The 13,283-nt window shown below is 30.6% G+C and overlaps 1 protein-coding gene across 3 annotated transcripts in view; it reads right to left on the bottom strand.

Annotated features, from left to right (window-relative positions):
* Positions 1-401: 401 nt before the first annotated feature.
* Positions 402-13,283, bottom strand: part of LOC111032099 (cytochrome P450 306a1-like) — a 33,903-nt gene continuing 21,021 nt past the window's right edge. Inside the window, exons 3-9 of one of the 3 annotated variants that reach the window (XM_022312310.1) lie at positions 7,576-8,024; positions 2,746-3,119; positions 2,467-2,612; positions 2,181-2,380; positions 1,796-2,090; positions 825-1,155; positions 403-751 (exon numbers count right to left, since the gene is read on the bottom strand). In XM_022312310.1, the coding sequence (XP_022168002.1) occupies positions 558-751; positions 825-1,155; positions 1,796-2,090; positions 2,181-2,380; positions 2,467-2,612; positions 2,746-3,058 (1,479 nt within the window). In that variant the 5' untranslated portion in view covers positions 3,059-3,119; positions 7,576-8,024 and the 3' untranslated portion in view covers positions 403-557. Of the gene's footprint in view, positions 752-824; positions 1,156-1,795; positions 2,091-2,180; positions 2,381-2,466; positions 2,613-2,745; positions 3,120-7,575; positions 8,025-13,283 lie in introns of all 3 variants that reach the window. The other 2 variants (XM_022312309.1, XM_022312311.1) reach the window with 2 other exon arrangements.

The following is a 13,283-nucleotide window of genomic DNA, read 5'->3' as shown; positions in this document are numbered from 1 at the left end:
GGGAATTACACTTCCTACATTAATGGAATAATTTTCCCGCCATTATGCATATTGCGAATTATCGACTAGTTAATTTCAGATTTGCTTACACAAAGACTAGTGAAAACCGTTCACACCACTCGTTTGTGTCTGGAGAGATTCGATGTACCATCGTAATATTATCACAAACAGGTGATACGCCTTACACGTGCGCGTAATTATAATTGTCATGATTTCTTCGATACACATTTTAAATAATTAGTAATTTTTAGTTATAGAGTATGGACGAACGTTACTGGTGACGTCGGCGGATTCGACGAAAACGTATATTACATAAGAAAATACATGCGAAATCACCGTGTAAAATTATTGTAGAATAGATATATAAAACATACACGTCAAGTCGGCGGCTTAGAAAATATAAATTTGGCGATCATCAAACTCATATGTAGATGGGTTATATCCAAAATGTCTAGTAGATTAGACATCATTTCATTAGACAATATTGTTGTACGTTTATATTTATTTAAAGATAATTTTAATCAGTCGAAAAACAAATTGCAGTAAGCCGATTCATCTTAAACTCGAGATTTAAAAACAATGTTATGCGTAGCCGGACTGAGTGTTATGCCAAACACTCCGTCCATGATGGTGTCGATTTCTTTTTCGGATAGACCGGGTTCCGTAGAAACATTGAAATTATGAATTATATTTGCACCGAATAAATAGAGTATCCAGTAGGAAAGCGTATCTCCAACACAAGCTCTTTTACCTGAAAACATCATTACATACTGACTACTTGGTTCAATCATTTAAAAAAAATCCACTTTTCTATAATAACTAACCGGCTTGAAATGGCATGAAAGCTTTGTTGTTTATCATATTTCCTTCGTCGTCCAAAAATCTTTTCGGTTGAAATGTCTGCGGGTCCGTCCAATACTTTTCGTCGTGGTGCATCGCCCACTGCAGCGGTAAAATCATGGTCCCTTTTGGTATGCGGTATCCCGAAATCGTAATTTCGCTGTTGACTGACCGAGGTATTCCAGATGGAGCTACCGGCCGTAATCGCATCGTTTCGGCCACACAAGCTTTTAGCAATGGAATGTTTTCTATATGCTCTAAATCTATTATGCCGCCATCGGTAAACACAGAATCCAGTAATGTCTGTAAGTCGTTCTAAAAATGTTTTGTTTTATTAAAAGTTAAAACTATATCAATATAACGCTATCACTGATTTTTTGTTAGCTGGTGTATTTATTATATGTTTTTAGATTCTTATACATACAGTTTATCTTGCACGTAATAATTATAGGTAACTTACAAGTTACAAACATAAGTTAATTCTCATAATTTATTTTAAATCATAATAATTATATATGTTACCTACTATTTTATTAATTTCAAGACATTTGTAAATTATAATCTACATATTTTTTTTTATTGCCCTTACAAAGTCTATATACCTATATTAAGTGTTCATGATATAAATATATATATAATATTAAATATTAAAATCGATCATATTATAAGCATATAAACAATTTAATTAAATTTAAATTTGATACCATAATTCATTATAATATATACAATATGTACATTGTACCTACCAGTGCAGTTAACCTACAAGCAACATTTTATAATAATATTCAGATGATTTTATACCAGTATTTTATTAGTTTCTTTGCATTTTTTACGATGTGTATAAACCACATGTATATAAAAACTAAAATATTCGTAAAGGACTGTTACATGGCTCCGTGTATATAATAACTCCCCTATAATCAAGTAATGTTTTTAAAAAATACATGATTTTTACCTGTATTTCTTGGTGTAAAGCCATATAAAGAAGAAACCATCTCAGGGTATTCACGGTGGTTTCGACACCAGCGCCAAAAAGATCAGACAGAAGAAAACAACATTGTTTTTCGGTAAAGTAATGGGAAACCTTGTCATTTGTTCTCTTCGTCATTTCTTTCATAAACATGGCCATCAGATCGTCGCATCCATTGATTTCGTTGCCTCGTTTCTCCATCAATGTTTTATAAATGAGATGCGTATTTTTAACTCCCTCGATTACTTCAAAAACAGTATTGCTGTATTTTGGTATCACCCTAAGACAGTTACATCAATAAAATTTATTTTTTTTTATTTTTTTTAAACATTATACGGATATAATGCTAATAATTGTATTCGTTTCTAACTTCAATATTGGCAAAACACTCAATGGAGTAGCTATGGAAAACTTCTTGGATCCGTCTTCAGCCAAATTTCGTAAATAAATCCAATTAGGGTCATCTTCTGGCCACGCTTTACCCAACACTATGAGATTTATGAAATCTCCTATGTGTACTAGAAAAAATGTTCCCGTGTCAATCGGAGAATTATTCGACTGCCGTAATTTCTAAAAAAATATATTATTTACATTTAGAAACATATAATATTTTTAAATTATTTATAATTGACTCGGTGTAAAGCAGCTGATGTTACCGAGATCGTAGTAGACACAGCGTCGGCAATGAGTAATTGTAAGTTATTTTTCTTATCACCGAACTTGGTTACGCCGATCACCTTAAGCCAATTGCAAACAAATTTTCGTTGTTCTTTCCAAAGAGGTCCGTGTGCAAATATCAAACCTATAAAGATTATTCAAATTTAAAATGTATACCCATTTTAGGATATTGCTTAAGAGTCATAATAAGTATATACAATTTGAGTCTTATTCAAAGGAAGTTTAGATACCTAGTATAGTTAGTCCCCACTACGTACCATGTTCTTGCATTATTTCGTTGATAACTTCGAAGTTGGTGCGATCTGCCAGTTCGTTCCGTGCTAATGCCATTCTGACCATTGTCGGGTCCGACATAACGACTGCAAAATGTTTCCCCATCTGAATGCTGTAAATCGGCCCATACTTACAAGCCAGCGCCGTGAACGTTTCGTAAGGTTTGGTAGGATTTAACCACGGCAGATAGCCGAAAATCGGAACACCCCAAGGTCCTGGGGGTAAGTTTCTGTTGGAATGCCACAGATGAACAGCATACAATACGCCAAATAATATTACACCGATGATCCAAAACATTGTTTATGTTCCCTTGTTACGATTTGATGGATAAATTATTGTAATACAATAATATACGCACCTACAAAATTATGATTTCAGATTGGTAAAACAATTTTAGTGTAGTGGGTAGTGTGACATGCAATGTAAGTAACTAAACTATATAACACTTAATAGTGTTTATGTATTATAATAAATAAATAAATAAACAAATAGAATATTTACAATCTGTACAATTAAAAACATTATAGATATAGTTTTTGTGTTGAATTACATCGAATCTGGACGATGTGTGAAAAGATTACAGGATAACTTTGACTTTTGAGCTACACGATTTCTATACACAACTTTTTATAGTTTTATCGATTCTAACACGAATACCTATGTTTTTGAGCTGGCTACAACTTTTTTTCTTACCGATTTTCGTAACGCTTAAAACGTTTAATATCGTTACCATGGTAAGCGGACAAGTGGTAACCTTCCGCCCAATATATACATGTATGATTCATGGATTTTTTTGCAAGAGGCAAAATATTAAGCGCCGCTCTAAGTTTTATGTTTAGCATAATATGCTAACGACTGCAGTCGTTTGTTCGTGAGTGTGTATTCGAGTGTGTACTTATAAACCACGAATGAAATGGTAACAAAGTTTATTCTTTTACATTTGTCTCGCAAGAAAAATCAGTTACGTCGATTGACAAACCCAATCATTGGTATATCATACTACCGATATTATACAGCAATACCTACCTATATACATTTTCGATTTGGCTCCGATATAGTTTCGCGAACACCTGGGCACTATACATGGATTATATAAATGTAATTTTTTACATTTATTCTCAATGGTTTCTTTAGGCGGATATATTATTATGTGAATACGCTATCGTATATTTTCGATAAAAAATGACAGCAAGCGGTTCATAACCTACACGTTTGCGAGTAGACGATGTTTCCCATATTATACACGATCACTACAGGCCACGATGGAATATCTTACCGATACCGGGCGATACACCGACTATCGGCGAATGCGATGATTTTATGTTTATTATTATGGCTTTCAAATGCAATATTGAATGATAATATAATAATATATACGGGCTCAAGTGTAACGCTAGCGGGGCAGTAGGTATAAATACTGCTGCCCACCCGACTTCTGTTGCGGTAGGTATATGTCACGCCGGGTTATTTTTTTTTTCTTTTATTTTAATGCACACACCGCGAGCGTATTCCGTTCACGACACATTTCGACCTTTTATAATATATTTATACATAGTTCTTTACCTTCCCCGTGTTTTGATCGCGTCCCGTTCAAAACTGGTTGTAAAGTGGAGCATATTTATTATATTATTTACCGATTGCGTCCCAAATGCGGGTGAACGAAAAAATAATGTATAGATACAAACTATATATAGAATGCGTCCGGCGGGTGCGGTACGGAAAAAAAACGGATTTCGAACGGTATATCTACGCGATTGCGAAACGACATAATATCATAGGTATGGAAAAAGAAAAGAAATGTTAACACTAAACACCGGGGTCCGGAATATTCAAATGTCAGCATTCCGTGTGCTATTCCAAAACACGACATAAGAAAATAACAAAGGAAGTTGTTAATATAAAATATTCGTACCACATGCGAACATACCAGTTTAATTATTATAATATATAAGACTAAAATATTGTTTTGTTAATATTGTAATATTGTATCGCTAAAAAATAATAAGATACACATGTATTTTAATAAGGGTATAAGCAGAGCTTACACCGCACACAATTCCATTTTCTTTTAAGAAGAATATACCATTTAACTTAATAAATAATCATTTAATCATTTAATAAAAAAAAAAAGTAAAAATAGGTAATAAAATCTATACTTATGCATTTGTGGCATTTAGATCCCAGACATGAGGCACTGTACAAAGAATAGCTGAAAAAAGGCCTCGGAAAAAAGCCCAGAAAAAAAATTAAATATAAATATGAACACATGTATACTCAACTCCTAATAATTAGTCATTACTCATTAGTAGGGCAGAGGACTTGTAGCATTTGCATATTTGTTTTGCACGATCACAAAAATAGCAGAGTAGGAAACAAATACGTTTGAAACAAAGCTAGTTTTGAAATTGTACTCTGCATATAAATGCATATTTCGAGTTTTTTTTTGGTTTTAGTGCATATTTCTTCGATTCTATACTTTAAGATGCATATTTTCAATGATTTGTCATTTTATCAATATTTTTGCCATTTAATTTAAATATTTAATATTCAACCAATATAATGTTGAATTTAAAATTATTTTAAATTTTGCTCATATTAATATGGTGGTTGACTGTTCCCACATGCATGTTTTTTTCTAGAGACACGTCTCGAGGATTGTCGATTAGATTTATTTTCTGGTTATTAATTTTATTACGTACGGATATTCTTCACATGCGTAAGATATTTTCAATACGGTCCACGGGAACGTCGGTCGCAAACATCAAAATTTAAATAAAATATATTCATACAAATAATCTTATTTTTTAATGCATATTTATAATGCATTATAATATGCATGATAATTTTAAAATGCATATTTTGTATATTTTAGTGCATATTTGTTAGTTTTTTAAAGCTACAAGTCTTCTACCCTACTCATTAATAACTACAGTGTGGCGTGTACCTATAACAAAATATAATACACTGTATATTATGTATAGACGAGTTCATATTTATATTAATATTTTTTTTAGTAACACAAGTTGTTTTTTTTTATATAATTAATAGTTTAGCATAAACCATCTTTAAACATAAAATTATTTATATTTGACATTTTTCATCGAATAAATAGGTAAAAAAAAATTTTTTATTAATTGAGAATTCGCATATAAAATGTCCTATATTGGCTGTAATAATTTATGAATTATTAATTACTAATTAGGAGTAGAGTATAGGAACAGGTGATTACATTTATATTTAATTTTTTTCTGGCCTTTTTCCTTGGATTTTTTTTCCACCTACCTGTACAAGATAATTATTCATGTGGTGTATTATTAAATAGATCTCCCTCGATCTTTGCTGTAGACCCATACCTGGGTGGATATCAGTCATTGTGTGAATTAGTTGTAGGTATGTAGATTATAAAACTATAATTTTATAAGGCTATTATAGTAATTGTTAATTATTGGTATTTCTTGTAGGTTAATCATCGATTTATCGCTCATATAACTTGGTGGATATTTTAGTTAGTTCTATTCTATTTTTGTGGGGAAGAGAGGCTAGGGACATGTTAGAATTAAAAAAAAAAAGATTTTGGGAACGAACTGGTAGAGTTTCAGATGTTTTGGGATTGATTGTGTAAATATAATGCTTAATATTTGCTCAAGAAATATTTGGAAATAAGTATTTAAATATAGTACAATAGTATAATAATATAATTATTATAATAATATAGTTTAATATAAGTACGTTATATCTACAGCTGTCCAAACTCATTTTTGATTTCACGCTAAAATAAAAGCATGTAAATTATAAGAGTTAGCATGCAAATACTGAAATACATGGTAATTTAATGCTAAATGATTGTCAAAAAAAAAATTATTCAAAATTGCAATGTGGCTAAGCCAAAAACGTATTCCATGTACCTAGCAGTTTGCCTTGCGAAAATACATAAAATAGTAAATTTTTTAAATTAAAAGCAGTATTAATATAATAGTAATAAGTTAATATTTTTTCCAGCTTTGGTTTTTTTTGCTCGCTTTAAATTTTATATTTTATATTCTAAAAAATAATAATATTATTATTACTATCCACTCTCAATAAATCAGAATTTCATTAAATACACGATCAATAGAAAAAATATGAATTCACAGGGCTCAAGAATATTCTATGTATAGAATATTTCGAGTAGATCACTGTAATGGATGTATTAAATTTGAATTACATATCTGACCTGAGGAAAGAAGAAAATATAAGTATAAGAAAAACACATTATTAAATGTACCGAAAGCGACCGCCGGGATGATTTTGCCCCCCAAAAAACACGTGTGTGCGTTAATATTATTATTGTTATAATATAAGATTTCAGAGTGCAATATTTTTCAACAATATTGAAAATCATTCATTTATCCGTCACCGTGAAAATAAACAAATCGTGTCTAAATTCGTATGAAAATCACTAAACCACAAGGGCGTCGTTGATGTAAAGAAATTGTCGAGACCTAAAACACCATTTCCCGCTCAAACTAACTAGATTGAACTGTTGACTACCAAAAATATCACTCAAAGGTTATATTAAAGAGTTTTTGTCTGCTTCAGACCGTGATAATATAGACAAAAAATAACTAATTTCAAAGTGAACCTAATTTTCCCAAAGGTACATTTTTCATAAAATACACAGGTAATACGTCGTCTTAAATCTTTTTTCTCTGCCGATATTTTATGATAGGAAGGACGGTATAGGGTGCTTACTCAAAAGAGATTATTTTAGTGTATTTGGAATCACACAATTTAAATCCATAGAACAAGACAAACGATATTCATTAAAAACTTACCTGTTGGTAAATGGTGTTTTTTGATTGTAGTCGATATATTATAACGCGTACAGGCACTAAACCACAATATAAACCTTCTTGTTGACGACGATTCTACGTACTGTGGAAAATATGATGATGTGTTGATGTTAATCTGATCATCTGAATTTATGACGGTATTGTGTCTGGTACCAACGTCTATAATAATATAATATAATAGTGCATTGTCAAAATACAATGGTTTTGCGAAAGAAAAAACCCATTTTGAACGCGTGAAAAAAGCAGAAAATCCACGAGCAGCCGGCGGATTATTGTAATTCCATATCGACATCGGTAATTATTGTATAGGTATTTGTTTCAAAATCATTTGTCGGTACAGACCGCATAAAAAGACCATAATGAAAATAACGTACAAAGTATAATATGTATAAAGCACACTGCAGATTTCACTTTTAAATATTCGTCGATCGCTGTAGGAAAAAAAATAGTAAATATATTCAGTAAAAATTGTCTTACACGTTTATTCTACCAAATCAGATTCATAAATTCCACATTAGATAATACTCATTCTGTAGGTACATTATCATTTGAATGAATACCTAATGTACATTGTGATTGTGGCGGCGTTAAGCGCGCTTGACCGAATGATCGATTCGCAATACAATGGATTTTTGTCGAATTGAATAAAAAAAATTATTACGTATAGTTACATATTATACATACAAATAACAAAATTGCTTACAATATTGCTACAAAAAAATTGTCTAAAAATAAATCCCCTAAATTGTTGTGAATTGCTCGTGAATTGCTCGATAGACAAAATTTATAAACATCACATATTATTCATTTAGTGTCATGTAGTTCACCTCGAAATTTGAGAATAAGCCTAATCATGATAATAATTTAATGTTTGTAGTGCTAATTTTCTGTTATTATTGAAATAACGAGGAGTTGATGTTTTGCCAATGTATGTTCATTCTGAAATTTATTACCTTGGTAAAAAAAATTAAATGTTGGAATAGTAATTTTTAGTATCAGTACTTATAACAAAAATCTTGGAACGGATACTATACATTTTTTATTCTATCGACAATTTATTAAATCATTTATACAAACATAATATTATTATACAAATAATATGTTCAATACGTATAATTATATATATGTTTAATAGTTTGTTATTTTGAATACAGAATAAAAATCGTATTTTTTTTTCTTTAAAACCCAGTGGAGTAGTCGCCCCAGAGTTCTATGAACTTTTAAACCGATTCCAAACTGTTCAATGGGATATGAGAACCACAGACGTCGTGGACAATAAAACCTTGAAGACACATTAATGAGACGATAAGGTCGTCTGCAAGACGTAGACTCGTCTACCACATACGAGATCCGGTTTTACTTTCATTGATGTAAACAAGTCCTATATTATGTACGAAGGGTCTGCAATTCCAAGAAATCCGATGCAAACACGTTTACACTCATTGGGGTGAACAGTCTACAAGGAATTCGGTATTGTTCCTACGTATTATGAGACGAAAAAAAAGGTTCGCTCCCCCCAATGCGTTATTGGAATGTCGACGATTTCAAAGAGTCATATATTCCCATTATATTATTATATTATATGCACCTCTATACGTTATACCTATTAATTGTCGAACCCACAGAATAATATAATACACTTCGTACGGACACGAGAATCATTTTATAAATTATAAGGGTACATTCCAAGTGGTAGACTGTAGCCATGCCTACATAGTATATAATATATATATGTACACAGTATACGTGTGTACAAATGTATTGTTGAAAATAATTTTGAAGAGAGCGACTATTATTCTTTTGGCTCGTACAAAATTAATTATTAATAAAATAATTTATTACGCAGTATAAAACCTCGTTTTCCGTCTAGGTATCGGCTACTACAACATGAATGCTTTTTAGTTTTTAACAGTCATCTACAAGTCAGTGTCAGTCACTCAGTTTATATATAGGTACATATTATTATACTGATCTAAACTCGTTAATAATTATAAATCGACTCATTTTCTTTTATTCAGATTTAAGTATACACACATTAATGAATAGTTGTTATTTAAAACATGAAACAACTAATGGATATCCACAGATTAAAACAAAACCACCCTGAAAAACATGTGAAAATTGATTTTTTTTTAATGTTAACCACGATAACAAGTAAGAACCCTTCTTTTGGATGGATTAAATTATGTTTTTAAAAAAGAATTGTAATATTTTAAAAGTTACCATTGGGATTGGGACAACAAGTTTTGTTCGTATTAATAATAAATTAGCTAGTAATATTTTAATTATTGATGATTATATAAAAACAATAAAAGTAATGATAAACAACTAATGACATTGTCGTATAGTATTATTATTTTAAGCTCTAACAATCTTAATTGTGTTGATTATCGCACATAATATTATATTTATTAAAGGAATAAAAACGAAAAAACTTTTTAATTTTCAAGAAATCGAGTAAAAGTGAAATTGTATGATATTTGAACTCGGTAGTTAATATTTCAATATGATTTCTACAAATCTAAAATACATTTAAATTCTAAACGCTGTTTGTATTAAGTCAGTTCCACTATCGTGCAAAAAGTTAAGCCGGATTCACAGCTACGTCTTGTGTCGTGTTACGCGAGGGCCTGGCAATTATGGCTATAATCGGTAACCATATTGTTATAAAAGTTGAGCTTTTAGGTATACTCGGTTGCAACTTGGTTATTATAAGATACCAAAAGAGTAACGTCACTTCACAGTGTTCCGTAAACCGTGAGCCTCGGTGATTCCCGGAAAAAAATTCAGAGCTGTGATTGGCCGAATCTTGCGGTTACTTAAGCGGTTAACCATAATGGTTATAAGTATAAACCATGATCAAATGTTATATTGCAGATACCAGAAAGTATAATTCAATCCTACCCGAGTCAAATGTTTACAATTAATAAGTGGTTACTGGTTATGAAAATAATTATCAAATACGAATTTGAACTGATAGGACAGGTGATTGTTTCATTGTGATAACAAGAAGTCAGTTACCACATACCATTATGTTCGCCACTTCATCGCAAAAATCTAAAATTTTGAGAAATTACGGATAATTGTTTTCCTCGCTTCACGGTTTACGGAGCAATGTGAAGTCGCCTACAAGACCCGGATTTATAGCATGTTATGTTCACGGATCACGGTATACAAGCGACGAGCTAGACAAAGTGATAATATTTTCCTTTAGCTAGTCTTGGGAAACGTCGTCACCGTCCGCAATCAGCATAAGCGCGTATTGTTTATATTAATAGATTTTAAAGTGATTTGCAGCCGTACATTCCGGCGAAACGACTAATCGAATCAATAAATAATTAATTGACAACGCGTGTATTCGTGAGCATCATCACCTAAATTATAGTCTACCAGACGAAACGACGCTCTTGCCCTCTGATTCCAAGGAGGATCATTGCGCGTCCATGTTGGCGTGCGAGGTAAGTCACATTATGGCTCATCAGTCACTTGATATGATTATAATACTATCATAATTCGGAATCTCGTATGCTTTGGAAACTGTTTTTTTCCATCTTTAAATTATAATTTATACTTTATAGTGTATATAATACTATAAAATGGTAGGTTTGTAAAATCCTAGTGAGCCCTCGGTAAAACAATCACGTTAATAAGGGTCGCGTTTTTGGTATGGGACCATTCTATAGTGTTTAAACAACGATAAATCGATGAATCGACTAATATCAATTTATACTTCAGACCTCGAGGCTTTTCCTGCTCATTCTTGTTTATTCATGACAGCATCGAAAATGTAATTATAGCTGATATGGCTTTAACCACGGCCCCCGTGTAGAGACGCCGAGACTGTGTAAACACATACTTACTACTTAGTACCTATTTATGGGTTATAGGTCAGAGGCGTAGCCAGGTGAGTGCTTAGGGGCTGTAATGTGTAAAAAAAATGAAAAAAATGTTTTAAGGTTCATTCAAATTACTGCAAGTACACATTTGTATACATACAGGAACTGAACCCTAAATTAAAACTTCGGCATTCAAACTCAAGCCTGGGTATATATAAATTAAGAAGTTTAAGTTAAATTTTAACTTAACTTCTAAAAATTTAAATTTTAACTTTACCTATTTTTATTGATATAAACTTAATAAATAACTAGTTAATTATAATCAAATACTATTTCGTTAATTTATAGATAATTAAATAATAAGCAATATATTACAATAATTTATTATTTTTATGAAACATAGGTATTGCATAAACATTTACTTTTTATAATTTTAAATCATATAACTGGCTATAAATATATTAAAAATAAATAAATAACTTATCTTAAGTTAGTAAGTTAGTTGTAATTGTCCACATAACTTTTAACTAAAGTGAGTTTAAAAAAATTAGGATAACTATTAACTTAAAAGTTGTTAGAATATTATCTATCAATTTAAGTCAATTACAAATCATCATTAACTCACCAATTCTTGGACTTAGATCTATGAGATACCCTAGTTAAACCAACTCTGTGTATCCACATAATTAGACCCCCCCACACCAAAAAAAAAAAAAATTAAAATCCTAGCTACCCCACTAACGTATGTTTGAACGTCCACGGGTCTTTTCCAAGCGGACTCAGTTATATTTTATCACGAATATTGAATACTATATTTTGCACATGAATAATACACATATATTATATGCTCCCTGCATCTGATGTCGGCAAATCCCCGGACTACAATATTACTCTCACATGCAAATTATTGAACTTTGTGTCAGGTTTGTGAGTGACAAAATAAATATTCCAATTTTTTTTTATTCGGTAAGACACTTTATTAGGAGACAATCTAATAATTACAGTGAGAGAACTATTGTTTGATATTTATTTTTATTTTTATTTTATTCTTATTTTATAATATTTTAAATATTTCATCTATATAAAGTGAAACTTGTAAAAACGCTTCCTAATAATATTTTATTTACATTAAAGTCAAAATATTATAAGAAACTTAAGTACCTATGTAATATTTTTAAATTTCAATCCTTAGTTATAAAAATTGAACATTTTCTAAATTTGAAGTATATATTACTACCCTATAAGAGTATATTTGTTATTAAATATTAATAATGTTGGTAATTACACTAGGTAATTAGAGTTTAAAAAAATATTTGTTCAATAATTTGCATGTTTTTGTGATTAATATTGTAGTCTGTGGATTTTTTTTTCCGGGGATTTTTATTCCGATTACCAATGTCGTCAAGGGACAGTTATCGTTTTCTCTTCAGCTTCATGTCTGCAAAGTCATTTTCATTTTTCATTAAACATCACACCGAAATTGTGCCTATATATTCATGGTCGCCTTTTAATAATTTATTAAATAATTCAAAATATTGTATAATATAATATAATAATGATTACTTATTTTATAATTTATTTAGCCTCTAGTTCATATTTATATTTGATTAAATTGATCGTAAAAAGAGACTGGCTACCTACATCATATTCAGTATAAAAAAAATATTTGATAAAAATGTCTAATATTTATAAAATGTTGACCTAAAAAAAATATGCACACTTGAATAATTAATAAAACGTGTTGATATGAGTCGCAAATAATCAACATTCAACAATATTTAAGGACATTGGTTTCTATTTAGTTAGTGAATGTATTGAATTAATTGAAGTAACAATTATTATGTATGATATTGA

The sequence above is a fragment of the Myzus persicae genome, unplaced genomic scaffold (assembly GCF_001856785.1).
Source record: "Myzus persicae strain clone G006 unplaced genomic scaffold, MPER_G0061.0, whole genome shotgun sequence".
NCBI lineage: Eukaryota > Metazoa > Arthropoda > Insecta > Hemiptera > Aphididae > Myzus > Myzus persicae.
Note: the sequence above shows the minus strand (reverse complement) of the source record. Positions and strands in the feature narration are given on the sequence as shown.